The sequence below is a fragment of the Ursus maritimus genome, unplaced genomic scaffold, assembly GCF_017311325.1.
Source record: "Ursus maritimus isolate PB19 unplaced genomic scaffold, ASM1731132v1 scaffold_18, whole genome shotgun sequence".
Lineage (NCBI taxonomy): Eukaryota > Metazoa > Chordata > Mammalia > Carnivora > Ursidae > Ursus > Ursus maritimus.
This window is the reverse complement of record NW_024424230.1, coordinates 53,765,937-53,793,680: the sequence shown is the minus strand read 5'-3', so window position 1 is coordinate 53,793,680 and position 27,744 is coordinate 53,765,937. Positions and strand designations below refer to the sequence as shown.

General features: G+C 36.7%; 1 protein-coding gene across 3 annotated transcripts in view; it reads left to right on the top strand.

Moving 5' to 3' along the window:
- L3MBTL4 (L3MBTL histone methyl-lysine binding protein 4) overlaps positions 1 to 27,744 on the top strand; it is a 417,564-nt gene that overhangs the window by 163,627 nt on the left and 226,193 nt on the right. For all 3 annotated transcript variants that reach the window (XM_040632703.1, XM_008690190.2, XM_008690182.2), the window contains one exon: positions 26,857 to 26,942. In XM_040632703.1, coding sequence (XP_040488637.1) covers positions 26,857 to 26,942 — 86 coding nt within the window. The remainder of the gene's footprint in view (positions 1 to 26,856; positions 26,943 to 27,744) is intronic.

Genomic DNA, 27,744 nt, shown 5'->3' with positions numbered 1-27,744 from the left:
TTTTTTTTTTTTTTTTACTTTTTTTAATGTGTGTATTCTGTGGGATTCTCTTATATAGAATTGTGTAGCCTATCAAAAGAGCAATGTCCCAAAAGATTAAAATTTCCTATTTGAATACCTTTAATTTTGTTTCCTGTCTAGTTGTTCTGGCTAGGACTTCTAGTACATCATTGAATATAGTGGTGAAAGTGGGAATTCTTGTCTTTTTCCTACTCTTAGGCCAGAAAATCAGACTCTCACCGTTATGCATGATGTTATCTGTAGATTTTTAATAAATGTACTGTATCATATTAGGAAAGTTCCCTTTACTTTTAGTTTTGAGTGTTTTTATCATGAGAGGATATTGAATTTTGTCTAATGCTTTTTTTTGTATCTATTTAAATGATTATGTGGGAGTTCCCCCTTCCCCATAGTTTCATGGTGTATAATCCTTTAAATGTGCTTTTGAATTCAGTTTGCTACTGTTTTGCTGAGGATTTTTTTTTTTTATTGATATTCAGAAGGGGTATTGGTATTGTTTTCTTGTCATGTCTTTTCCTGGTCTTTTCATTTTTATGCTATTTTAAATAGAATTGTTTTCTTAATTTCATCTTTGGATTATTCATTGTGTGGAAATATAACTGATTTTTGTACAATGATCTTACATTCTGAAACTTTCTGGATTTATCAGCTCTAATATTGCGTGTGTGTGTGTGTGTGTATTCCTTAGGATTTTCTATATGCAAAATTATGTCCTCTCCAAGTGGTGACACTTTTACTTCTTCCTTTCCATTTTGGAGGCCTTTTATTGTTTCCCTACATCCTCTGGCTAGATCTAGTGCTTTGTTGAATAGTAGTGGCATGATGAGACATCCTTTTCTTGTTCCTAATCTTAGGGGGATGCTTAATCTTTCCACACATAAGTGTGGCATTTGCACCTGTTTTTTTTTTTTTTTTTTTTTTTTTTTTTTTTTTTTGTAGTTGCCTTACTCAGATTGAGGAAGTTCCTTTCTGTTCCTGGTTTGTTTTATCATGAAAGAGTAGTAGTGCTTTATACGGTGTTATTATATTTATTGCTTTGTATATACTGACGGAGTCTTGTATTCCTAGGATAAATCTCATGTATCCTTTTAAAATGTTTTTATTCCTAAAAGTGTATCTAAGGCTGCTAAGAGTGCTAAGGAAAAACAGGATAAACAATAAGTCCAATGCTTAGTTATTTAAAATGTTTATCCACCGTATGATTGCTTTTCTTTAGGAGGGACTCAACTGTGTCATAAAGGGGTTTCTTCTCATGGTGTTGGATGGCTTGACCCTTCATGGTCACAGGACCACACTGGACCACAGAAAACTTCCCATTTGATGTGGTGATATGTAAAATAAAAATTCAAGTAGACCAGCCATTTAATCAAAGTATGAACTAGACAGTGGAGTGCAATGAAAATATATGCAGAGGAAATGTGAGCAAAAATTGGGTGGAAACAGATACAGCTTATCAGTAAACAAAAATCTCTGAAAGCTTGTGAAGAGTTATGATTATGCTGGCCTGTAGGTTTGTGTGAAAACAAGAGTGACCAAAGATGGTAGGTCCCTATTAACTGCATACGAGAGGAAAGGTTTGGAACCGTGGATAGTAGAAGGGGCCCTGTGGATAATAGGATGCTGTGTAGTCAGGCTATTGACAAGTGGGAATTTGGACTTGAGATTTTAAAAGAAAAACCAACCAATCACATGATCTTCAGGTATTCCCTCTGGTGTGACAACGCTGAGGCTAGGATGATAGAAATACATGTAATATATTAGATGTCATGTATATTTTATGTCTGTATATGTATTTTTAGAATTTGAACCTAGTAAAAGACAAAAAGAAATTAACATTGTATGAATGACTTGTTTCTGTTAGTAATTTAGTACCACCAGCTTGTTAGCCGTAGTTATTTTACTTTAAGTGAATTTATATTTTAAGCATCATTTATGGCTATAGAATTTTACATTAAATTTTATTTTATGGCTGTGATTACATTGTCAGAATAAAACGTATTTGCTGTATTTGTTATAGCTTCTACGTGTGTGTGTGTGTGTGTGTGTGTGTGTGTGTAATTGCTCCTCGGAGAACGATTAGGGTGCTTGAAAGTAGAACAGTGTGTGCTGATCTGTAGAGTTGCCCCTGGGGTATACTCAGATTCTCATAGAGTCCAGATAAAAGAGCCTTTTCAGGGAGAGAAAGAGGGGAAAAAAAGGACAGTTTTTAAAATGTGTGAAGTATAAAATGTAAAGGTGCTTTTCACTGATACAAATTTAATACAAGGTGTTACATATTCTATTCAGTGCCTTTCTACAGAGAACCAAAAATGGATGGGCTTCTATTTCTTCAGAAGTAGCAGCCTGCTGGAATTTTAGCTGAAGTTACAAAATGACAAAAAGTTGTTAGGTAGCCCCTTCGCATTTGAAGGAGAGAAGCTCCTTTCCAGAAGGTTTGTGGGGTCTCATAGCGAGCTCTTGAGCTTTACCTGGTGACGAGCAGGCAATGGCCTGTTAAGAGTCACCTCCTTATAAAGAGGGGCAAGTCTCATCCTTTTGTTGAAGTAAAATCCCCTAGCAGCATAGTTTTAGGTGGTTTGTGGTATGGCCAAGTCCATACAGTTAAAAACTGGAGCTGTCTATGAAAGAATATTAAATAGATTATCAGTGGAAAACTATATATTTTTTGCTTTTTCAGTTCTTTTGAATGGTATTGCTAAAGTTACTCTGATTGCTTTGTAATGTATATGAAATTCCTAATACTCTACATTGCTTGGTGTGGCTTGTTCACCAGTCAAAACAGTATTGTGAAGATTGTTCTCTCAACAGTAGGATTACTTGTGTGAAAATCTGTTGTGCAGTCTGTGGATGGAGTCTCCACACCATCCAGCCTTCTGCTCAATTTGGGCAGGTGGACAGGAGGCCCTGCAGAAAGATGATGGCTGGGAGGGCTCCTCTGACTGACAGTGGGACCATCCCAGGAAGGATGACAGTCCTGTACAGAGTGCCCCTCCGAATGCAGACCGCTGTTCACATTTGAAGCACATTCTGAACCCAAACTCAGATTCAATTCAGCAAACACCCCTGTAGTGACTTCTGTGCTTACTGAAGGGGGAGAACCAAATAAGTATAAAACATGTTGGAGAAAGAGATCTGTTTCTGTAAAACACTACTGAGATGGAATTCACACACTATGCAACTCATCTGTTTATTGTGTACAATTTGGTGGTTTTCAGCATATTTAGTGTTGTGTAACCATCACTGCATTTAATTTTAGAATGTTTCCATCACCTTAAAAAGAAATCCTGAACCATTTCGCTGTTATGCCCCAACCCTCCATTCCCCTCAGCCCTTGGCAACCATTAATCTACCTTCTGTCTTTATAGGTGTGCCTACTCTGAGTAGTTCATGTAAGTAGAATTCTAAAACACGGCCTTTCGTGTCTGGCTTCTTCACTTAGCGTAATGATGTTAGAGCTCGTCCGTGTTGTAGCATAGATCAGCACATTGCTTCTTTTTAATTCCCGATATTATTTCATTATATAGATAAACCACAATTTGTGTATCCATTTATCAGTTAATGGGCATTTGGATTGTTACCACATTTTGGCTATTCTGAATAATACTGCTGTGAATATTTGTGTAAGTTTTTGCATGAATGTTTCCAGTCCTCTTGGGTGTGTACTTAGGATGGGGTTGCTGGGTCATTTAGCAATTCTACATTTTACTTACTGAATAATTGCCAGTATCTTTACCACAGGTTTACGTTCCCACGGGTAGTGTATGAGGGCTCTAGTTTCTCTATATCCTTGCAAACACTCGTTGTCTGTGTTCTTGTTCATTGCCATCATCCTGAGTATGAAGTGGAATCTTATTTTTGGATCTCATTTTTCTTGACTGCTCAATATGACCTCACACATTTATCTGTTTTCATGGTAATTTTGTGAGATTTTGTCAATTATTTCAATTTCATAGTGGAAGACCTGAGATCCAGAGAGGTCAGATAACTGGCCCTAGACCTTTCATGTGATGTGAAGGGGATTATGTGGCAGGCTCTGTTAGTAGACTTCAGGAATTCCTTTGCCTTTGCCTTCTCCCCACGCTGTTTGTAGTCCTCTTATAAACGGGCTTCTGACTGTAATGGAAGGGACATTTTCAGTAGACCACTGAAAACACAGGAGAGGGAGGTGTAAGTTCTAACTCTGTATGTGGACATCTCCACACTGGAAGCAGTGTTGGCATTAGTCTTTGAAGGATGGGCAGACTTTCATCTGAGAAGTGGAGTGGAAGAGAACGTTAGATAGAAGGAACGATATGCACCTCTTTAAACAAGGAGTTCCTGGAAACTTCATATTATGGGCATATGAGTAAAGTGCTGGGCTGCAGGGTAGGGAAGGGGTAGAGGAGGACAGGAGATGAGAAATGATTTAGAACATTAGGCTCAGAATAATGTGTGATTGGCCTTGTAAATGTTTCTATTTTATTTAAGATTGGAAATAATTTTACAGATTCAGAAGTTACAATAGCAAAACTAAACTCCCTGCCAAACCATTTGAGATTAAGTTGCCAAAATGAAAGTTTTGCCAGTCACGTGGTAATATACTCTGTGAAGCATGCATGCAGAGATTTCACCCCGGATCACCTGCGTTTACTTATCTTGTCTCTCTAGTGTTCTTTAATCACAACAGTTCTTCATCTTTCCTTAACTTTAATGAACTTGACACTATTGAGGAGCATAGGCCAGTTATTTTTTATTGCAAGCTTCTCACTTTGGGTTTGTCTGATGTTTCCTCAGAAGTAGATGGATTATGCACCAGGGGAGGAATATTCTAGAAGCAGTGCATACCCTCAGGTGGTGCTGTCCTTTTCCTGCTATTGTTAACTTTGATCACTTGATTGAAATGGTGCGTGCCATTTCTCCACTGCAAAATTCCTCTTTTTCCTTTTGTAATTAATACATACTTGTGGGAAGTGACTTTGAGATTGTATAATTATTCTATTTCTCATCTAACTTTCACTCACCAATTTTTAGCATCTTTTGATGTTCATTAGATGAATTAGTAATTATTATGATGTTTGCCAAGTGGTGATTTTCTAATTACGTTATTCCCACTACATTTATTAGTTGACTTATGCTTATTCAGTTTTTTTAAGTATAGTAACTGGAGTTGTGGATTCCTATTTTATTCATTGTGCTTTAATCTGTTACTATCATTATACATTACTATCATTATACGTTGGTAGGAGAGGGCGGGATAGAGAGGATGGTGAGCAGTCTTTCCTGATCCCAAGGTACTGACAGTCTACTAGAGACTGTTTGATGAATTATAAATAACTGTTATAGATGATAGCAAGGAAATTAGTCAAAAAAGTAACACCTGGTCAGAAAGAGAAAGAATTGCCTCATGGAGAAAATGATATAATGGTGTACTGCTCTGTAATACATGATCACAAACTTAATGGCTTAAAACAACACAAAATATTATAGGTCTGGAGGACAGGACTCTGAATGGGTTTCACTTCAGTTTTGAAATATTAATAAAGAATTAGTAGGTTGGGTAGGTTGAGGCCATTTTCTGAAAGATCTTTAAAAAGCCAGAATGAGTAGTTTGTAGTCACACCTTCAATGTTTAAGCATTTATTTGGCAATAGTAGGCCAGATTAAAGGAAGACCATGAGGGAGATTCATTGTATGTGAAAATAAGGAGTAGGCGCTAGGGATTTCTGCTTACATGATTTGGCAAGGGACTGAATAAGAAGACACAAATGAGCTCTTTATTCAGACGTTTCTTATGGTCTAGAAGGCTCTGAATTGATTGGCTGGGGAAAAAAATCTGGTTCCTGACCTTGCAAGGCTCTTTTTTTTCTTGTAACTATTATGTTCTAGAGTAAATACATTTTAATATGATAGCAAAAGCCACTCAAAACAGAAAAAAAATAAACTTGCATATTTTAGTAACTGTGAGACAATTTTCTGTGGCCATCTGATACAATGTGTCATTTTATGTTATTGTGTCTGTGCCTCAGGTAGACATTCTCCTACCAGAGGTCCCATAAGACTGCCGTGGTTCCATCAAAGGGTAATCCTTCCACTGCAGCATATGATATCATTAGCCTCGCTTCTTCAACTTGATTGAAAATCATATCATCATTTCCCCAAGGCTTTTCATGGAAAACTAAATCCCTACACAATTCTACAGAGACACTGTAAAGGGATAGTTGTCTCTCCTCTGTAAAGAGTGTTCAGTCAGTTCAATTCTCTTTACGAATCCAAGTTTATTTTACCATTGAATCCTTATACATAATCACCAGTGAAGTATAAGTCAAACTTATTTAAAATAAATGTTAATTATACTTTTCATAAAAGTGCAGGAAATGTGTAAATTATGAAATGTAATAATAAATAAATTATTAATCTCACCACTCAATAGAGCTTACCATTATTATTCTGTTATTTAATTTTTTTCAATCATTTTGTGTTTTTATTTACTATACATGTAATTTAAAAATTAGAATTGTAATCTTATTGTTCATACTGCTTTTGTAGCCATTTTCTCCCTGTTACTTGCAAATATAATTTGAACATATTTACTTTTCTTTAAATAGTCTTTGAAAACCTGGCTGTTAATAACTGCATAATTATCTATTCTGATAGATACCACAGTTTATTTTGTTTTTTCTTTTGTATCCGACATTAACTTTTTCCAGTTCTTAAATAACAATAGAAGACATCCTTTTAAAGAAATAGTTATGTATGTTTATTATTACTTTCTTGTTGTTGTAAGTGGAATTAATGGATTACAGAGGATAGAAACAATTTTTAAGCATTTGATAAATACTTCCAGATTACCCTCCATGAAGTTTGTTTCCTTCCAGCAACAATTTGAGAAAATTCAGGCATGAAAAAGAAAAAAAATGGAACAAGACCCCAGATCTCTTAAAATACAGGCACAAATTTTCTGTGAATGTTGTATTAACAAGGACTATTTTTTTTTCACAATTTATCCACAAGTCCTGGTACATAAAAATAGGCAATAAATCCCATTTAAAATATTTTAAATAAAATAACTCGCATACAGGTTGAATTAGTAATCAGAAATCTCCTAACAAAGTAAAGCCTTGGACTTGATGGCTCCACCAGTGAATTCTACTAAACATTTAAAGAATAACTAATGCCAGTCCTTTCAAACAAATTGAAGAGGAGGGAATCCTTCTTAACTCATTTTATGAGCCCAGTACTACCCTTCTACAGCCAGAAAAAGACACTACAAGAATACTACAGACCAGGATCCTTTATGAACCCTGATGCAAAAATCCTTAACAAAATACTTAGGAAATTGAATTCCGCATTATGTTAAAAGGATTATATGCCATGACCAAGTGGGATTGACTTCTGGAATGCAAGGATGATTCGACATATGAAAATTGATCAATGCAATAATACCAGATTAAAAGAATGAAGGACAAAAGCTGACATAATCATTTCAATTGATGAAAAAGCACGTTACAAGGTTCAACACCATCTCATGAAAAAAAGAAAAAACAACAAAACATTCAACAGCTTAGGAACAGAAGGAAAATAACTCAATATAATAAAAGTCATATATGAAAAATCCATAGGAAACATTATAGTGAGTAGTGAAAGACTGAAAGCTTCCTTTCTAAGATCAGGAAAAAAGCAAAGATGCCTGATTTCACCACTTTTTTTCAACATTGTACTGAAAATCCTAACCAGAAAAATTAGGAAGAAAAAGTAAAAAAGACACCTGAATTGGAAGCAAAGAAATAAGATTATCTGTTCATGATATGATGATATAATCTTATATGTAGAAAACCCTAAAGATTACACACACACACGCACACACACCTCTTAGAATTAATAAATGAATTCAGCGAAGTAACAGGATATAAAATGAAGACTCAAAACTTAATTGCATTTCCACATACTAACAAGGAACAATCTGAAGAGGATATTAAAAAAACAATTACATTTACAATGGCATCGAAAAGAATAAAATGCTTAGGAATTAACCAAGGAGGTGAAAGAGTTGTTCAATGAAATGTACAAAACACTGCTGAAGGAAATTGAAGAATACATAAATAAATGGAAAGACATTCCATGCTTATGGATTGGAAAACTTAATATTATTAAGATGTCTGTATTACCCAAGGTGACCTACAGATTCAATGCAGTCCCTCTCAAAATGCCAAAGATGTTTTTTTGCAGAAATAGAAAAATCTGTCCTAAGATTTATGTGAAATATCAAGGGACTCTGAGTAGCTAAAAGAGTCTTGAAAAGGAACAGAGTTGGAAGACTCACAGTTTCTTATTTCAACATATTACATATATATGTAAACATATTACAAAGCCACAGTTATTAAGACAGTGTGATAATGGCTTAAAGGTAGACACACAGACCAATGGAATAGAGAGCCTAGAAATAAACACTAGCATATAGGGTCAAATGATTTTCAACAAGGGTGCCAAGACTATTCAATGGAGGGAGAATAGTCTCTTCAACAAATATTGCTGAGAAAGTTGCTTAACCACATGCAAAAGAATAAAGGTGAACCCCTACCTCACTTCATATACAAAAATTAAATCAAAACAAATCAATGACCTAAACATAAGGGCTAAAACCATAGCAATCTTAAAAGATAGGGCAAAAGCTTCACAACATTGAATTCAGCAGTTATTTCTCAGATATGACACTAAAGGGACAGACAACAACAACAAAAATAGACAATCTGGACCTTATGAAAACTAAAAGGTCTGTTATCAAAGGACAGTATCAAAATAGTGAGACGGTAGGGCACCTGGGTGGCTCAGTTGGCTAAGTGTCTGCCTTCGGCTGAGGTCATAATCCCAGGGTCCTGGGATCGAGCCCCAAGTCTGGCTCCCTGCTCAGCTAGGAGTCTGCTTCTCCCTCTCCCTCTGCTGCTCCCCCTGCTTGTGCGTGTGCTCTCTCTCTCTCTCTCTCTCTCTCTCAAATGAATACATCTTAAAAAAAAAGAGTGAAAAGGGAACCTCAGGATGGGATGAAATATTTGCAAATCATATATCTGGCAAGGGATTATTATCCAGAATATATAGAGAACTCCTAAAACTCAACAATAATAAAAAACAACCCAAATAAAAAATGGGCAAAGGACTTTATTAGACATTTCTCTAAAGAAGATACTGGAATGGTCAATAACCACATAAAAAGATGCACACCGTCAGTAATTATTAGGGAAATGCAAATTAAGACCACAATGAGATACCACCTCATATCCACTGGGGTGGCTACAATTAAAAAAAAAGAAGAAAATAAGAAGGGTTGGTAAGGACGTGTAGAAATTGGAACCCTTGGTCATTGTGGGAATGTAAAAAGGTATAGTTCCTGTGAAAAGTAGTACAACATTTCCTCAAAAAATTAAAAATATAATTACCATATGGTCTAGTATTTCCACTTCTTGGTATATACCCCAAAGATTTGAAATCAGGGTCTCAAAGAGATATTTGTACACCCATATAGCAGCATTATCACAATAGCCAAAATGTGGAAGCAACTCAGGTGTCCATGAACAGATGAATAGATAAGGAAAATGTGGTATGTGCATACAATGGAATATCGGTAAGCCTTAAAGGAAGGAAATCCTGACATATGGTACAACATACATGAACCTTGAGGATATTATGCTAAGTGAAATAATTTTTTATAATAATTTTTATTATGTTATGTTAATCACCATACAGTATATCCTTAGTTTTTGCTGTAAAGTTCCATGATTCATTACTTGCGGGTAGTAATTGGGTACATAACACCCAGTGCACCATGCAATACGTGCCCTCCTTACTACCCATCACCGGCTTATCCCAGTCCCCCACCCCCCTCCCCTCTGAAGCCCTCAGTGTTGCTTAGTGAAATAAATTAACCACAAAAGGCAAATACTGGATGATTCCACTTATATGAAATACTTAGAGTAGTCAAAATCAGAGAAAAAAAGAGTGATGGTTGCCAGGAGTTATAGGGAGAGGGGATTGGCAGTCATTGTTTATGGATATAGAGTTTCAGTTTCATCAGATGAAAGGAGTTCTGGAGATGGATGTTGGTGTATAACAATATGAATATATTTAGTGTCACTGAACTGTACTTTTAAAAATCATTAATTTGGTAACTTTTGTTATGTGTATTTTACCACAAAAAAAATGGAAAACAGTTCACATGTATAGTTTCATTACAAGTCCTATAAATGAAAAACGGTATTCTTCTCCCTACCCCAGATTTTTTTATCCAGGGACAAACTTGTTACTTTTATTTACCTCCCTGTTCCTCAAGAATGGGTTTATTGCTGCTTACTACTGTATTTTTCAGTTTAGATGCTTTCTCTTACCTGTACTTAAGCACTTTGCATTTAATACGTTTCTTTGTATGATGGGATTTAAATCCTCCCTGTTGCTAGTGGCTTTCTACTTATCCCTTATGTTTTTGGTCCTTTTTCCCCTCCTTTTCTGCCTTTTAAAAATTTGTATTGTGTATTATTTAATGCTTCTGTTCTTTGCTATTGGATGTTTAATTTACTTCCTTAAATATTTCTCAGTTCCTCTAGGATTTACAATGTACCTATCTATTTACCCTACAGCCTATTATACCACTTTTCATATGATGTAAGAGCCTCACTCTCCCATTCTTTATGATCTTGTCTTTATTTCCACATGACTTTTTGTTCTCATAAAACAAACAAGGGAAATAAGAAGTGAAAACAATCTCTTCTCTGTATATGTTCTGTACCTCATAAGTGCTGTTCACTATTTCCAGTGCCCTTCATTTCTTTGTGTAGTTCCACACTTCCAACTGGCAGCATACTCCTTCTCTCTGAAGAATATTCTTTTGAACTGAGATATAATTTATATATAAAATTATAATACTTTCAGGTGTACAACGTGATTCAATATTTGTATATATTGCACAATGATTGAAACGACAAATCGAGTTAACATCCAGCACATAGTTATACTTTTTTTTCCTTGTATTGAGAACTTTAAAGACCTACTATCTTAACAACTTTCAAATATACAATATGGTATATGGTTAACTATACTTATCATGTAGTGCATTACATCCTCATAATTTATGTATTTTATAACTGGAAGTTTATATTTTTTGACCCCTTCACCCATTTTTTGCCCACCCCCCTGCCTTTGGTAACCACCAGTCTGTTAGCTGAGTCTGTGAGTTTTTCTTTGTATTTGTTTGTTTTTAGATTCCACATGTAAGTGAGGTAATATTGGTGACTTATTTCACTCAGCATATAAATCCTTCAAGGTTCATCCATGTTGTTGCAAATGGTAGTCTTTCCCTTTTGATGACTGAATAATATTCCATTTTATGACTGAATAATATCCCATTTTCTTTGTCCATTCACCCATTTATGGACACTTATGTAGCTTCTGTATCTTGACAACTGCAGATAATGCTGCAGTGAGCATGGGGGTGCATATGTCATTTCAAGTTAGTGTTTTTGTTTCTCTCAGATAAATACCTACAAGTGGAATTGCTGGATCATTTGGTAATTCTAGTTTTCATTTTTTGAGGAAATTCCATACTGTTTTCCATAGCGGCTTCACCAATTTGCATCCCCACCAACAGTGCACAAAGCTTCTCTTTTCTCAACATCCTCTTTGACATTTGTTATTCTTGTCCTTTTATGATAGCCATTCTCACATGTGTGAGGTGACAGGTGTGTGGTTGTGATTTGCATTTTCCTGATGACTAGTGATGTTGAGCACTTTTTCATGTATTTGTGGGCCATCTGTATATCTTCTTTGGAAAAATGTCTATTCACATCCTCTGTTCATTTTTAAATCAGATTGTTTCTTTTTTCTTACTGAGTTGTATGAGTTCTCTATATTTTGGTGATCACCCCCCTTATCAAATACATGACTTGCCAATATTTTCTCTCATTCAGTAGATTGCCTTCTCGTTTTGTTGATGGCTGCCTTTGCTGTGCAGAAGCTTTTTACCTTGATGCAGTCTACTTGGTTATTTTTGCTTTTGTTCTCTTTGCTTTTGGTGTCAAATCCAAAAATTCAATGTGAGGACCAAGGTCAAGGAGATTACTGTCTACATCTTCTTCTAGGAATTTTATGTTTCAGGTCTTATGTTCAAGTCTTTAATTCATTTTGAGTTAGTTTTTGTGTATGTTGTAAGATGGTAGTTCAGTTTCATTCTTTTGCTTGTCACTGTCTGGTTTTCCCAACACCATTTATTGCAGAGACTGTCCTTTCCCCACGTATATTCTTGCCTCCTTTGTTGTAAATTAATTGACCATATATGCATGGGTTTATTTCTGGGCTCTCTATTCTGTTCTATTGATCCCTGTGTTTTAATGCCAATGCCATACTGTTTTGATTAAAATAGTTTTGTAATGTAGTTTGAAATCAGGAAGTGTTATGCTGCCAGCTTTGTTGTTCTTTCCCAAGATTGCTTTATTCAGGGTCTTTTGTGGTTCCAAACAAGTTTTAGAACTGTTCTATTTCTGTGAAAAATGACTTTGGAATTTGGGGGATTGCATTAAATTTGTAGATTGCTTTGTATGGTATGGACATTTTAACAATATTAATTCTTCCTGTCCATAAGCACAGAATATCTTTCCATTTATTTCTGTCTTCTTTAATTTCTTTCATGAATGTCTTATAGTTCTCAGAGTACAGATCTTTCACCTCTTTAGTTAAACTTATTCTTAGGTATTTTATTCTTTTTGATGCAATTGTAAATGGAATTGTTTTCTTAATTTTTTTCTAGTAGTTCATTATTAGTGTATAGAAATACAATAGATTTTCAAATATTAATTTTGTATCCTGCAACTTTACAAATTTTGTTGATTTTTTCTAACAGTTGTGTGTGTGTGTGTGTGTGTGTGTGTGTGTAATCTTAGGATTTTCTACATATAAAATATCGTGTTCTCTGCAAATAGTGACAGTTTTACTTCTTTCTTTCTGATTTGGATGCCTTTTCTTTCTTTCTCTTGCCTAATTGCTTTGACTAGGACTTCTATATTATGTTAAAAAACAGTGGAAAGAGTGGACATCCTTCTCTTGTCCTGATCTCAGAGGAAAGGTTTTTAGCTTTTCACCTCTGAGTGTGATGTTGGCTGGGAGCTTGTCATATATGGCCTTTATTGTGTTGAGGTATATTCCTTTATACCCACCTTGTTGAGAGTTTTTATCATAAATGGATGTTGAATTTTGTCAAATGCTTTTTGCATCTATTGAAATGATCATATGATTTTTCTCCTTTGTTTTGTTAATGTGGTGTATCACACTGATTAATTGCGGATGTTGAACTATCCTTCATCCTTGAAATAAATCCCACTTGGTCTCCATGTATGACTCTGTTAATATATTGTAGAATTCAGATTGCTGATATTTTATTGAGGATTTTTGCATGTGTGTTTGTCAGAGATATTGATGTGCATTTTTTTTTCTTCTTGTGTCATCCTTGTTTGGTTTGGTATCAGCGTAATGCTGGCCTCTTAAGAGGATTTTGGAAGTGTTCCTTCCTCTTCCATCTTTTTGGAAGAGTTTGAGATGGATTGATATTAATTCGTTAAATGTTTGGTAGGTTTCACCAGTGAAGCCATCACAGGTTTTTGATAACTGATTCAATCTCCTTATTAGTAACTGGTCTGTTCAGATTTTTTATTTCTTCATGGTTCAGTCTTGATAGTTGTATGTTTTTAGGAATTTATTCATGTCTTCTAATTTGTCCAGCTTGCTGGTGCATAACTGTTTGTAGTAGTTTCTTCTGATCCTGTGTATTTCTGTGGTATCGGGTTGTAACATCTCCTCTTTCATTTTTTTCATGTTCCTTCTCCCTGAAGAACTGCCTTTAGAATTTCTTCTAACACAGGTTTGTTAGAAATGCATTATCTCAGCAATTGTTTGCCTGAAAAAGTCTTTATTTTGCCTTAATATTTTAAAGATATTTTTGCTGGATATAGAATTATGTGTTGACAGATCTTTCCCCTCTTTATTTCATTAAAGCTGTATTCTCTTTGGCTGGCATAGTTTTTGTTTGGAAGTCTACTCTGATCCTTTCCCATGTTTTCCTGAATGTAATTTTTACTTTCCTTCTGGCTACACCTTAAAATTTTTGTCTTCAGAGCTCTGAAAGGGAGGTCTTGCTAATCTTCTGTCTCACTCCTAATCTTTCCTGTGAGCACTTGGTAAGGTCCATTATAAAAAGCCTGTGAGTGAGTATGGGGACATTCTGCTTATGTCTGGGGCAGCTATTACAGACTGACATGCTAGCTCCCACTTGACCTTTAAGAAGTTATTTAAATGTTAGCTGATTTCTTCTTACTTACTTGGGTGGAATCACCTTTTCCTCTAGTGCTCTGCCACAGGTTAAATATTTGAGTTTCTCAGCTGTCCCTAGAGGAACTGTGCCTCCTTAGATTTCCATTACTTCTTTTCCTTGGAACTTCAGCTCCTTAATGCGCTCCAGGAAATTTATAATTTTTCAGAGTATCTGGCTGTTTCTCATTGTTAGGGAGTGAGTAACAGTCTTCTGTGGCTTTCTACATTCTACACAGAAATGGCATTCTCCCTTAGTTTCCAGTAGCAATCTTATTTTCTAAGTCTTCTCTTACCTCTCTAAGGATATGAATTAGAGGTTCATCTACTTTTTAAACTTGCTGGTTTAAATCTTCTGTTCCTTATATTGTCTCTTTTCTCAAACTTCATTTTTTTTTGTTATTGTTTTTGCTTGTTTTATTATTGATTTATTGGGTTCTTCAGATCTCTGGTGAATCTTAGTTGTCCTTTCATTTTTAAGAATAAGGTCCTGAGAAGCAGAGTAAAATCTCTGGGTGCCCTAATGGAGCTTGTGAAATTGTGAGCATCCCTGTGGGGTGCTGAGATGTTAACCAGAATGTTTTAGTTGGGTGCCCCAAAATGCCATAATTAAGACTGTTGGGTCGGTTCCCACAGGAAACGCTCCTCTTCCTCCTTCTGACTGGGGTGTGTATGTGGGGGGCGGGGGGTTGTGGGAGTTGTTGAGGGTGGGGCAGAGGGCTGCCTGCAGTTTGAAATCCAGGTACTGCATGTGGCTGTTGTTCTATGAATAGGCTTTATCACCGTGTAAGATCCCAAAGTCTGTACCTTCTTTGTTTCATCCTGTCCAGAGACTAAATCCTCCAGCCTTTAGCCTTAATGTGGTAGGAATAGTTGCCTAGTTGTATGAGGCAAAGTAGGTGACCTAGTGTGCCTAACAGTTTCTATTAGGACTTGAAAACAAGCGTCTGCTGTTAGCCCCACACTGCTGCCTTCAGAATTATCTGACGCCTGCAGTTCCCGAAGCTTTCCAGGGTTCTATAACATACATTAACTTACTCCTTTAACAGATTTGTTTTGGCTTTCTCAGTACTGTGAAGTCAATTTTCATTCATTTATTTCCTTTTTTTAAATGTTTTTTTTTATTATATTATGTTAGTCACCATACAGTACATCCCTGGTTTTTGATGTAAAGTTTGATGATTCATTAGTTGCATATAACACCCAGTGCACCACGCAATACGTGCCCTCCTTACTACCCATCACCAGCCTATCCTATTCCCCCACTCCCCTCCCCTCTGAAGCCCTCAGTTTGTTTCTCAGAGTCCATAGTCTCTCATGCTTCATTCTGCCTTCTGATTAACCCCCCCTTTCTTTATCCCTTTCTTCTCCTACCAATCTTCCTAGTTCTTATGTTCCATAGATGAGAAAAACCATATGATAATTGTCTTTCTCTGCTTGGCTTATTTCACTTAGCATTATCTCCTCCAGTGCCGTCCATGTTGCAGCAAATGTTGAGAAATCTTTTTTTTTTTGATAGCTGAGTAATATTCCATTTTATATACAAATCACCACTTCTTAATCCAGTCATCTGTTGAAGGGCATCTCGGCTCCTTCCACGATTTAGCTATTGTGGACAAAGCTGCTGTGAACATTGGGGTACATATGGCCCTTCTCTTCACTACGTCTGTATCTTTGGGGTAAATACCCAGTAGTGCAATGGCTGGATCATAGGGTAGCTCAATTTTTAACTCTTTATGGGACCTCCACAGTTTTCCAGAGTGGTTGTACCAATTTGCATTCCCACCAACAATGTAGGAGGGATCCCCTTTCTCCACATCCTCTCCAGCAATTGTTGTTTCTTGCCTTGTCAATTTTTGCCATTCTAACTGGTGTAAGGTGGTATCTTAGTGTGGTTTTGATTTGAATTTCCCTGATGGCTAATGATGTTGAACATTTTTTCATGTGTCTGTAAGCCATTTGTATGTCTTCATTGGAAAAGTGTCTGTTCATATCTTCTGCCCATTTTATGATTTGTTTATTTGTTTCTTGTGTATTGAGTTTGAGAAGTTCTTTGTAGATCTTGGATACCAGTCTTTTATCTGTAGCATCATTTGCAAATATATTCTCCCATTCCGTGGGCTGCCTCTTAGTTTTTCTGACTGTTTCCTTGGCTGTGCAGAAACTTTTAATCTTGATGAAGTCCCATAAATTCATTTTATCTTTTGTTTCTCTTGCCTTTGGGGATGTGTCATGAAAAAGGTTGCTTTGGCCGATGTCGTAGAGGTTGCTGCCTATGTTCTCCTCTAGAATTTTGATGGATTCCTGTCTCACATCGAGGTCTTTCATCCATTTGGAGTTTATTTTTGTGTATGGTGTGAGATAGTGGTCAAGTTTCATTCTTTTGCATGTAGCTGTCCAATTTTCCCAGCACCATTTATTGAAGAGACTGTCTTTTTCCCACCGGATGTTTTTTCCTGCTTTATCAAATATTAGTTGCCCAAAGAGCCGAGGGTCCATTTCTGGGCTCTCTATTCTGTTCCATTGGTCTATGTGTCTGTTTTTGTGCCAGTACCATGCTGTCTTTGTGATCACAGCTTTGTAGTACAGCTCGAAATCCGGCATTGTGATGCCCCCAGCTTTGTTTTTCCTTTTCAACAGTTCCTTGGAGATTCGGGGCCTTTTCTGTTTCCATACAAATTTAAGGACTGTTTGTTCCAGTTCTTTGAAAAATGTCATTGGTATTTTGATCGGGATAGCATTGAAAGTGTAGATTGCTCTGGGTAGCATGGACATTTTAACTATGTTAATTCTTCCGATCCATGAGCATGGAATATCTTTCCATCTTTTTATGTCTTCCTCAATGTCTTTCAAGAGTGATTTATAGTTTCTAGAATATAGGTCCTTTACGTCTCTGGTTAAGTTAATTCCAAGGTAACGTATGGTTTTTGGTGCTATTGTAAATGGGATGGATTCCCTAATTTCTCTTTCTTCGGTCTCGTTATTCGTGTATAGAAATGCAACTGATTTCTGAGCATTTATTTTGTATCCTGCCACATTACTGAATTGCTCTATAACTTCTAATAGTTTGGGAGTGGATTCTTTTGGGTTTTCCATATAGAGTATCATGTCATCTGCAAAGAGAGACAGTTTGACTTCTTCTTTGCCAATTTGGATACCTTTGATCCCTTTTTGTTGTCTGATTGCTGTTGCAATTTTCATAGATGGTTTTTAGCAATCATATCATAGATTGAGGAGTGTACCCTCTATCCCTACACTCTGAAGGGTTTTAATCAGGAAAGGATGCTGTATTTTGTCAAATGCTTTTTCTGCATCTATTGAGAGAATCATATGATTTTTGGTTTTTTCCTTCTGGATAAAATCTATGACACTGATAGATTTGTGAATGTTGAACCACCCTTGCATCCCAGGGATGAATCCCACTTGTCATGATGGATAATCCTTTTAATGTATTGTTGGATTCTATTAGCCAGGATCTTGTTGAGAATTTTGGCATCCATATTCATTAGGGAAATCACGTAATTCCAAGCCTCACTCAAAAGAATAGAAAAATCTAAAATGCATTTTTATATTCTCATCTCAAGAAACTGTGACAGCAATAGAGGATCAGGCCTAATCCATGCACATGAAAGCAGTTGATCAAGATTAGAGCAGAAATCAATGAATTAGAAACCAGGAGTACAGTAGAGCAGATCACAGGACTAGAAGCTGGTTCTTTGAAGGAGTAAATAAAATTCACAAACCGCTGGCAAGACTTATCCAAAAGAATAGAGAAAGGACCCAAATTAATAAAATTATGAATGAAAGGGAGAGGTCACAACCAATACCAATGAAATAGGAAGGATTATTAGAAACTTTTATCAACAGCTTTATGCCAATAAATTAAGCAATCTGGAAGAGATGGAGGCCTTCCTGGAAACCTATAAACTACCAAGACTGAAACAGGAAGAAATTGATTTTTTAAACAGGCCAATTAATTATGAAGAGATTGAAACAGTGATAAAAAACCTTCCAAAAAACAAAACACCAGGACCAGACGGTTTTCCTGGGGAATTCTACCAAACATTCAAAGAAGAAATAATACTCCTAAAGCTATTTCAAAAAATAGAAACAGAAGGAAAGCTACCAAACTCATTCTATGAGGCCAATATTACCTTGATCCCCAAACCAGGCAAAGACCCCATCAAAAAGGAGAATTACAAATCATTTATTTCCTTTTAACACTTCCAGGGATTTCTGTTGACATTTCTCATCTGCTTTTGTCTTTTTACAGATTCTCAATGTGGCCTTATATCCTTGTACTGGTATTGTTTTTTGTATTTATCTTATTTTACTTTTTTTGCATAAACTACATTTTATTTATCCTGTTTTTAAAAACGTTGTGTTTCTCTTTCCACTCAGATTAGTTACTCCTCTCAAGGAAATCGCAATTGGTGCTAAGCCCTCTGTATTAATTACCATGAGCTAACTAGCATATCAAATGACTCCAAAAGTTTAGCACCTTAACACATTAAGAATTGATTTCTTGGTTCCTCTAGTAGTACAATTATAGTTAGTTCTGCCCCATGTAATTATCCTGGGACTGGGGCTCTTCCAGGTCCTTGGGGATCTTTTGGCAAATCCTGAAAGTGGGAAAAGAACTGAAGTCTGCACACAACTTTAGGGGCCCAACTTGGAAGTGACTTATAACATCATTTCTCTCCACATGCATGGGCCAGAACTCAGCTACATAGCTATACTATCAGCATGGGAGTCCAGGAAATTTATTTTCCCAAGAGGAAAAGGAAAGTGGTTGAACTATTAGCAATCCTATGCTATCTGTATTTTGTTAATTCCCATATGATTGCATATACATGTACACATACATACTCATACATCCATATATTTGTGAACCCATGTCCCTTTAAAATAATCACTGGGTGTTATAAGCAAACAATGAATCATGGAGCACTACATCAAAAGCTAATGATGTATTGTATGGTGACATATCATAATAAAAGATAAAATAAAATAAAATAATTGCTTGTGCAAAAATGGGATTTATTATATACATATTTTTCCATTGTCTTTTTATCTTGCTCAGCTATGTCTCATGGCAGATCTCTTCCAACTCATTTGGTATAGTTCTGATTCTTTATAAAGGCTGCATAATATTCCATCATATGTTGCATCAAAATTACTTCAGCATTTTCTCTGTTGATAAGTATTCATTTAAAAATACCTTTGTTGACATTGTGGTGGCATTTAGAAGGGAATAGCGCTAAATGTATATGCTCATTTCTACATTTTTAAATTGGAAGTCTAGCGTTCAGACTGGCTGTGAATGTATGCTAAAGGCAAGATTAATTCCAGAAATAAAACTATAATAATTTATATTTTGAGAGGTAATAAAATGTAGTTTATAGGAGTAACAGCAATTGGTTTCCATAGATTCTCTAGAGTCATTAATTTGCTGGACATAATATTAGCAATTATCTTTGATGTTTGAGGAACACATAGAAATATTTTAGCAATTTATGTTTTGATACCAAATAACTACTTAACTTTACTTCATAATTTCTTCACAAAGCTAAAATTACATTAGCAAAATTTACAGTATAAATAAATCTTGTATTTATTTGCGACATTAACTGTCAACTTTTTTAGGCACACAGAATTCCTATATTTTAAATGACATTTTGCTGTTTCCTATGGATAGATTCTGTTGGCATAAGGAATGTAAGAGTTCAGAGAAAAATGTGTATTATTAATTAATTAATTAAACAAACAGATAATAAGTACCTGTTAAGCGTGAGGCCCAGCTAAAAGCTAAGGATATAACAAAGAACAATACAGACATAACATGTAAGGATTTTTAGTTAAAGAATATTACTCAGTGGAATATTGTGTAGTTAGTGAAGCTGAGAGAAAAATAGAAGTATAGAATAACCAGTATGTTTTCGGTAATGTGAGGTATTGAGAGAGACAGATGGACAGAGACAGAAAGAGAGGGTGAGACAAAGGGGCAGAGAGGAATAGAGGCAATTACCCCGTCTTGAATGCCTGTCATTTACCAAGCACTGAATTGGATTAGGTACCTTGGGAGCCGTGGTCCTTTTGGAGACACGTTCTGCTGGGATCTCATCCAGTGTAGTCCAGATTGTTGTTTTTTTACTGAAAGTGATTTCACTAGATAGAGAAGAGACTTTATTGCCTTAGTCTATTCCTAATACACTTCATCTCAGCCATACTTTGAGCAGAACAATCAATTACAAAATGAGCTCCTTGATAAGTACTTGAAGTACTCATAGTTTATTCTATAGATCGAAAGCTCTGTCTAGGATCTGATGATCAAGAAATAAATCTGACATACTGTTATAAATACTAGGGAGTCTAACTTGTATCCTTTGGTCAGAAAAGATATTTTAACTTTGATTGCGATGAGCTGAACAGGAGTCCAAGACTTCTGGCATTTAAGGTACCATCACTGTGAGGTCAGTTTCAACCTATTTTTTGAAAACAAAATTGATTTCACCTCAATTAGGCATAGCAGTGATTGAGATAACTGATTGTCCTTATGTCTTGTATTTCTTTTGTCTTGTACTAAATAGTGCACCACTGTCTAACAGGGCAAACTAGCGTTTCCGATGTTAAGATCGTTTCCACAAAAAGCCGCTCCATGTGTGCAGAACCTACCAAGAGGAGTCAGTGGGGACTGTGTGCAGTCTCTACCATTGCCAGGCCTGGACTTTCGGATGTGTTCCTTCCTGCCTTGTCAGAGCTTCCTGAAATGGGGAAATAAATAGGCAGTGGGAGGGGCATTCTTAGAAAATCCACTCTCTTGAAATGATGGCCAAAGCCTGTGAGGGCTTCAGCATGACTAGTTCTATGGCTCTCATTCCCTTGTGGGTGCTTCCTCTTGGCCTTAGTGCCCGGCAGCCTACAGAGCACTCACCAGACCTCAAAGGGACTCTTCAGATGTCTTGGTTTCTGTCGCTTGCAGGTCAGGAGACCAGGGCTCTTGCTTTGGCTTCGTTATTAGTTGTCGTGACTTAGACAAGTCACTTAAAATGCCAGGTCTCACTTTCCTCATCAATACAATGAAGAGTTAGATGAAGTGCCCCCTTAAACCCATCAGTATTCTGTTTGTGCTGACTGAACTTTCTCAGTAAGACTCTTGACACATCCTTTTTTATTGCTGGTTATTAAACAGGAGGACTATTGTCCATTACTTGAAAACTGCTTGACCTGGGATGCCTATGATTTTTGGTTCCTGGATTGGCCACTGATATAATTATGGTTATCATGCTTCTCTGGGTTCCATGGGACAGGTTACACAGACCAGAATGCCAGGAACTTAAGGGCTTGTGCTATTTATTCGTTATCCTAATTCTTTAGACTGTTTCAGGGGCTAAACTATGTTTCTATTGAGGCTATTGTTCCTGGAGGTAAAATAATGGAGGATGTGGTTATAAGAGTCTATAACCAATCTGACACATCAGATCTTTCTAATATGGAAGCAGCAGTTGAGTATTGCATTTGCCTTGTACAGACGCCACAGATGAGATGGCCTTCCCTTGGCACTATCCAGTCTGGAGTGCTATTTGGAATCTCGCCAGTACTGGTGTGGGAGCGTCAGCATGGCGCCTCTGACTACCACCAATATTAGCAGGCAAACAACTTTCTATCAGCGTTCCATTCATTATTTTGAGACTAGACCAATATAATTTTGGCTCACATATCTGTCTTTCGTGGCCACCACCATATCAAGTGCAAACTTATTAAGAAATACATTTCAGTCATTCAGCAAATATTTGCCAAATATTTATTGAGTGATAATCACATACTAGGCACTGTTCTAGACTCAGAGAAAATGGCAGTGAAGTGAAAAAATCCCTGTTATAAGGCAGTTACGTTCTTATAAAGTGAGAGAACAAATATTAAAATATTTATATAAGACGTTAATTGGTGGCAAGTGCTATGGAGAAAAATAAAATGGGTAATGGGGTTAGGAACGGCACATGTATTTGGAGACGGGGGTTTTATATATACAGGCAGTTAGGGAAGGACTTACTGAGGATGTGATATTCAAGCAACAACTTAAAGGAGGTGAGGTGGGCAGTCTGGAGGGTCCATGGGGAGAACTTCCCTGTAAAAGCACAGCGAGTGCAAGACCTTGAGGAGGGAGGAAGTTGGCTGTGTCCTAGTTGGATCTGGAGCAGAGTGAAAGGGAGAAGAGGTCGGAGTGGTAAGGACTTGCTTTTCCCTGAGTGATAGAAGTAGCCCTTGGAATGACATGATTGAGGTATGTTCTAACTTACATTTAACTTGGTTTGACCTTAAGTTTCTCCGTTTTTGTGCCCATCCCCATACGTGTATCCTCTTTACGGGCTTTTTCTTGACCCTCAATTTTTGTAACTCCAACCACTGGGATTGACCTCCATCTCGAAGCTTTTTCACACAGCGCTTTCTCATCGCCCTCTTAGGATAGCACATTCTGCGTATCCGGAATAGTCCCACTGCTTCTCCTAGAACAGTTCTCAGCTCTTCAGAGAAGCCTCTCCTCCCTGAGGGCGCAAGCCCTTCCACTCCACCACACCTCCTCCCTCCTCTGGCTATCATCTGGTTGCCTTCTAGTTATTTGCTAACATTAATTGAAGAGTTTGTCACCTGGGTCTTCCTCTTCTCCAGAGAACTGCCAGTACCATGGGAAAATCCAGAGGCTGCCTGGCAGGTGCCCTGCTTTGTAGTTCCTTGATCCAAACATCTGACACATTTTCCTTGTTTGGTTTAGCCACCTGTGCCCACAGCCACACCGTGGACCTCATCTTTTCTCAGCTTTTGCCCATCTCTGAAGTGCTAATCTCTCATTAGTGTGGAAAGAGGTGGGACGTGAATAAATGTATTTGTATCTACGAGCCTGCCTCCAATCCAGTGATGTTCTCACTCTCACCCTTGCCACTCTAGGCCTTGGCCTCCAGGGGGAGCTCACACTCCCAGTCCTGAGACCTTGGAGGTTGGACCTGCTTGGACCATGGAGCTCTGGGTTACAGTACTAGGGGGAAACAGTGCTTGAGTGTGTGGGTAATGGAGTCAGACATAATTGTTCAAATCCCATGTCTTCCACCTCCTAACTGTATAACACTGAGCAAGTTGCTCATGTTCTCTCTGAGCCTCACTTATAAAATGTGGATGAAAAGCCACACCTCACGGTCTATGTGAGGAATAAATGACTTAGTGTAAATGGAATACTCAGTAGAGAGGTTACTAAGAAAGGGAAACCAGTTAGATATTGCTTCTTGGAGACAAGTGAAGAGGTTAAAGGCTATTGTTCCATGGAGTGGTCTCATATATTTCTTGAAACTAGAAGGAATTTAAACTTTTGAAAAGCTTCTGTCTCATTGCCACACAGCTGTGTGAAAGTATCTGTTCTTGCCCCTTCCTCTGTTCGTCCACTTCTGACTCCCCCACCCCCAGGTGGAGCAGGACTCAGGGTAGGGTCCAGGAGAAAGACAGGGGAGCAGGTGGCTTTTGCAGGCCCCCCTAGGCAATGAGACATTCTTCTCTTCTTGGGCTCATTGAACAGGGAAAATGTACATAATACATGTTTTCCTTTTTTTGTACATACATAGCTCATTTCTGGAGAGTGCCGTAGAGGCCGTTATTGCATCAGAAACATTTAAAACAGTGACAGTTTTTTATTTTCACTTACTGATCACAAAAAGGGTGAAAAAGATGATTTCTTTCATAGCAGCCTGCAGTATTTCTTCAAGGGGCTGGAGCAGCACTAATTGCTTCCCCTCTTAGTCACTGCACGTTTGTTCATTCCTCAACCCACCATACGCTGCTTTCTTTAGTCACCATTCCATGGAATCTGCTGCCCAGCCCCTGGTGAGGAACCTAAAGCAGGGAGGAGGGGACTCTGGGGCTGAAGGGCGAAGTATGAGCATATTCAGAACCTGTGCAGAAATGTGGAAATCCAAAATACAAGGAATGAGTTTGGACAGTCATTAAAAATATGAAAATATGAGCTACAAAAGTAAATGAAGTATAGAAATAATTAATGAAACAGAAGGTATGTAACAAGGACATATGGACAAGGACAAAAACCCTAAAAGAGCTTTTTAAAAAAATTCCGGCTTAAAACATGTTTACAAAAGTGAGATAAAGCAAACCAGTTATGAAAGTAAATGTAAATGTTTTCAAAATCCATTTAGAAGATGTTTAAAATAGATATACCTGAAATAATATAATTTAAAAGTAAAAAAGATGGGGAAAATTTTATCAAGAAAACAAAAATAGAAAGTAACAAGATGGCATACAATTTAATTTTTAGTAAAAAAGAGGAATTTGATGCAAAATGCAATCAAGGTGTCCAAAAGGGACATTTTTTTCTATGTTAAATAAAAATCACAATTACTTGTGAACATCACATATGCTTTTCTGTGCTAAGTAATGTAACATCAAAGCATGAGAGACTATGGACTCTGAGAAACAAACTGAGGGCTTCAGAGGGGAGGGGGGTGGGGGAATGGGATAGGCTGGTGATGGGTAGTAAGGAGGGCACGTATTGCATGGTGCACTGGGTGTTATACGCAACTAATGAATCATCGAACTTTACATCAAAAACCAGGGATGTACTGTATGGTGACTAACATAATATAATAAAAAAATATTATTATAAATTAAAAAAAGATAAAAAAATATGGAGCAAAATACCCCATGATCCAGCAGTTTTACTCCTGGATGCGTTCCAACGGATGTGTATATTTCTGGTCACCAAAGAGAATGTACTGGAATGTTTGCAGCAGCACTCTCCATAATAGCTCCCACATCACAACTACCCAAATGACCATCACCAGTAGAATGGATAAATCAATCGTGAGACCTTCACCCAATGGACTACTATACGGCAGTGAAAACAACTGTTCTGCATACAGCAGTCCCCATGACCCTCACAGTCAGAGTGCTGAGCAAAAGCTGTCCACTGCAAATGAGCACATACTGTATGATTCCACTTACACAAAGGAAAAAAATGGAACAAGCAGAGCTAATCTTAGAGGATGAGAGTTTCTCTTTGCAGAGAGGGGGCAGTGACTAGAAGAGAGCACGATGTGAAGGGGGTGTCCTGGGTTCTGGTCACAGGGTTGTGCTAATTTTGTGAATAATTTTCAAGCTGTTTATTTGATTTGTCTATTTTTCTTTAAATATATTTTATTTTAGTAAAAAGGTTAAATACGAAGAAAAAATTACCAGAGATAGTAGAGCACTGCAGAAAAACTATTTTAGAGATTTTTAGCACATTGCTTCAGGCTTTTTACTTGAATAAAAAAATAGATTTTTTAATAATATAGCTATTTACATTGAATTCGTGCATACTGATATTATACCTTAAAACATATACGTATGTGTATCTACATACTTAAAATCTTTTTTAACTGTATATCCAATATTAGGCCAAAAAGAAATCCTAAAGTCCCCAAACAGGACTTGTACAGACCATGTGACATTCTGAAACTGCCATGTGCTAAACTAGATACTATTATTAAAAATTTTAAACAACTACAAACATTAACCGTTTGAGATAGCTCTTAAATAAATATTTGGTCACTGACTAAATGAAGGTGACAATTACAGATTGTAATAATAATTGTTTTTGAGAAAATAAAAGTGAGAAAAATAAATATTTTATAAAAGTTTGTCCAGGTGTCTAAAGCTGTATTCAGGGGCAACAATAGTTAAGTTCATAGTGTTGAATGCTTCTATTATTTAAAAAATGAAAATAAATTACTTTTCTTTGTAATTCAATTTGACAAGTAAAAACAAACCTAAGGGAAATATGAGTAAAGTAATAGGAGTAAAAGCAACAAATGAAATAATTAGAGAAGAGAAGCGAATACAATAGAGCTGATGAATAAATCTAAGTACTTATTCCTTTAAAGGAAAAAGAAAACAGCACAATAATAGGTAGTGTAATGTAATTAGGAATAAAATAACACAGAAGTAGAGAGAAACAAGAAACCCAATTTTTTAAAAATATGGAGTGCTTTATGCCATATTATACCAATATATATTTTTAAGTTGCAATTACAAATGGCAAACCTGAGAAATTGTAATTACAGAGATGTAATTAAGGGAATAAAACCCTAACAGATGCAGAAGTATTAGAGGAATTAGAAAGATTATCAGTTCATGGTCTGAGGTCAGACAGTGATTCTGAGCTTTTTTCAAACTTCTAAGGAGGGCTTCTGAGTGTAACCTGGCTCTGCCGAGTATGCACAGCACCGTTTGACCTTGGCCAACCTACTTAACCTTGTTGAGTGAATGAATAAACCAATGAGTGAGTGCTCGCTTGCCTTAGTGGGGATGAACTGGACCTCTCAGATAAAATAGACAAGTTAGGTAATGTATGTGAGGTTCTTAACATAAGGGCTATTAAAGAGTGAGCATTCAGTTGACAATAGGTCAGCTGTCTTATGGTACATGCGAATCAAAATGTCAGTGAATAATCTTTTGATATGTACATGTATTTTTCAGGTTATCCTGATCCAGAAAATTTTTCCTGGACAGACTATCTGGAAGCTACTCAAACTAATGCCGTTCCTGCCAAAGTTTTTAAAATGGTAAGTTTGTATCTGAATACACTCTCACCTTTAAGCAATGCACATGTTGACTTCATTTGGCAGTTTTAAATTACTCTAGATTTTTCTTTTTAAAGTCAGGTGTTATTTTCATAACCGATTTGCCTTGTTTTCGATTAAAACCACAAAGGAGGTGACTCACTTACTATTGTTCCTCTACACGAAAGGAATGATGATTTCCGTACTTGAAAAGTCCAGTAGCTGGCCCTAGTGTAGTTGAAGGACCTCACCAATTTCAGATGAGGGTGGGGTCCTTCATTTCTGCTTGTATTCATCCCTCAGGTGGGAACTCTGAACGTTCACAGTCTCGGGGACTGTTTGAATGTCCATGATGCCATAATAAAAAAGGTGAATTGTATGTAGCCTGTGTGTGCCCAGCTTTTCTCCATTTTGAGGGAAACATTGCTTTAGCAGTTGTTAGAACACCAATTTTTAAGTTCAAATTTGTCCTTAATACATTTATTCCGGGTTGAACCAAGCAAAAATTATTTGGTAAAAGACAGTGCATTGATAGTCTAGTTAGAGATATTTATGTCTAAAGTGGTTTTCAAATTGTTCCCTTTCAACTTGTGTGCTCTGGGCTTTCTGACACATCTTTAATCGGAATTTTATATAGTGAGCTTCCACATACAATTTCATTTATAAAAAGTTTTCTAGGGATCACAAGGGACTTGAAACAAAATGCTACTTCATTTTTTAAAAAAAAATCATTATGTAGTAGGCTGGATTTGGAAAATAAGTGTAATCAAATTAAGAAGGCTAGAAGTCCTGGAGTGCTTGAAAG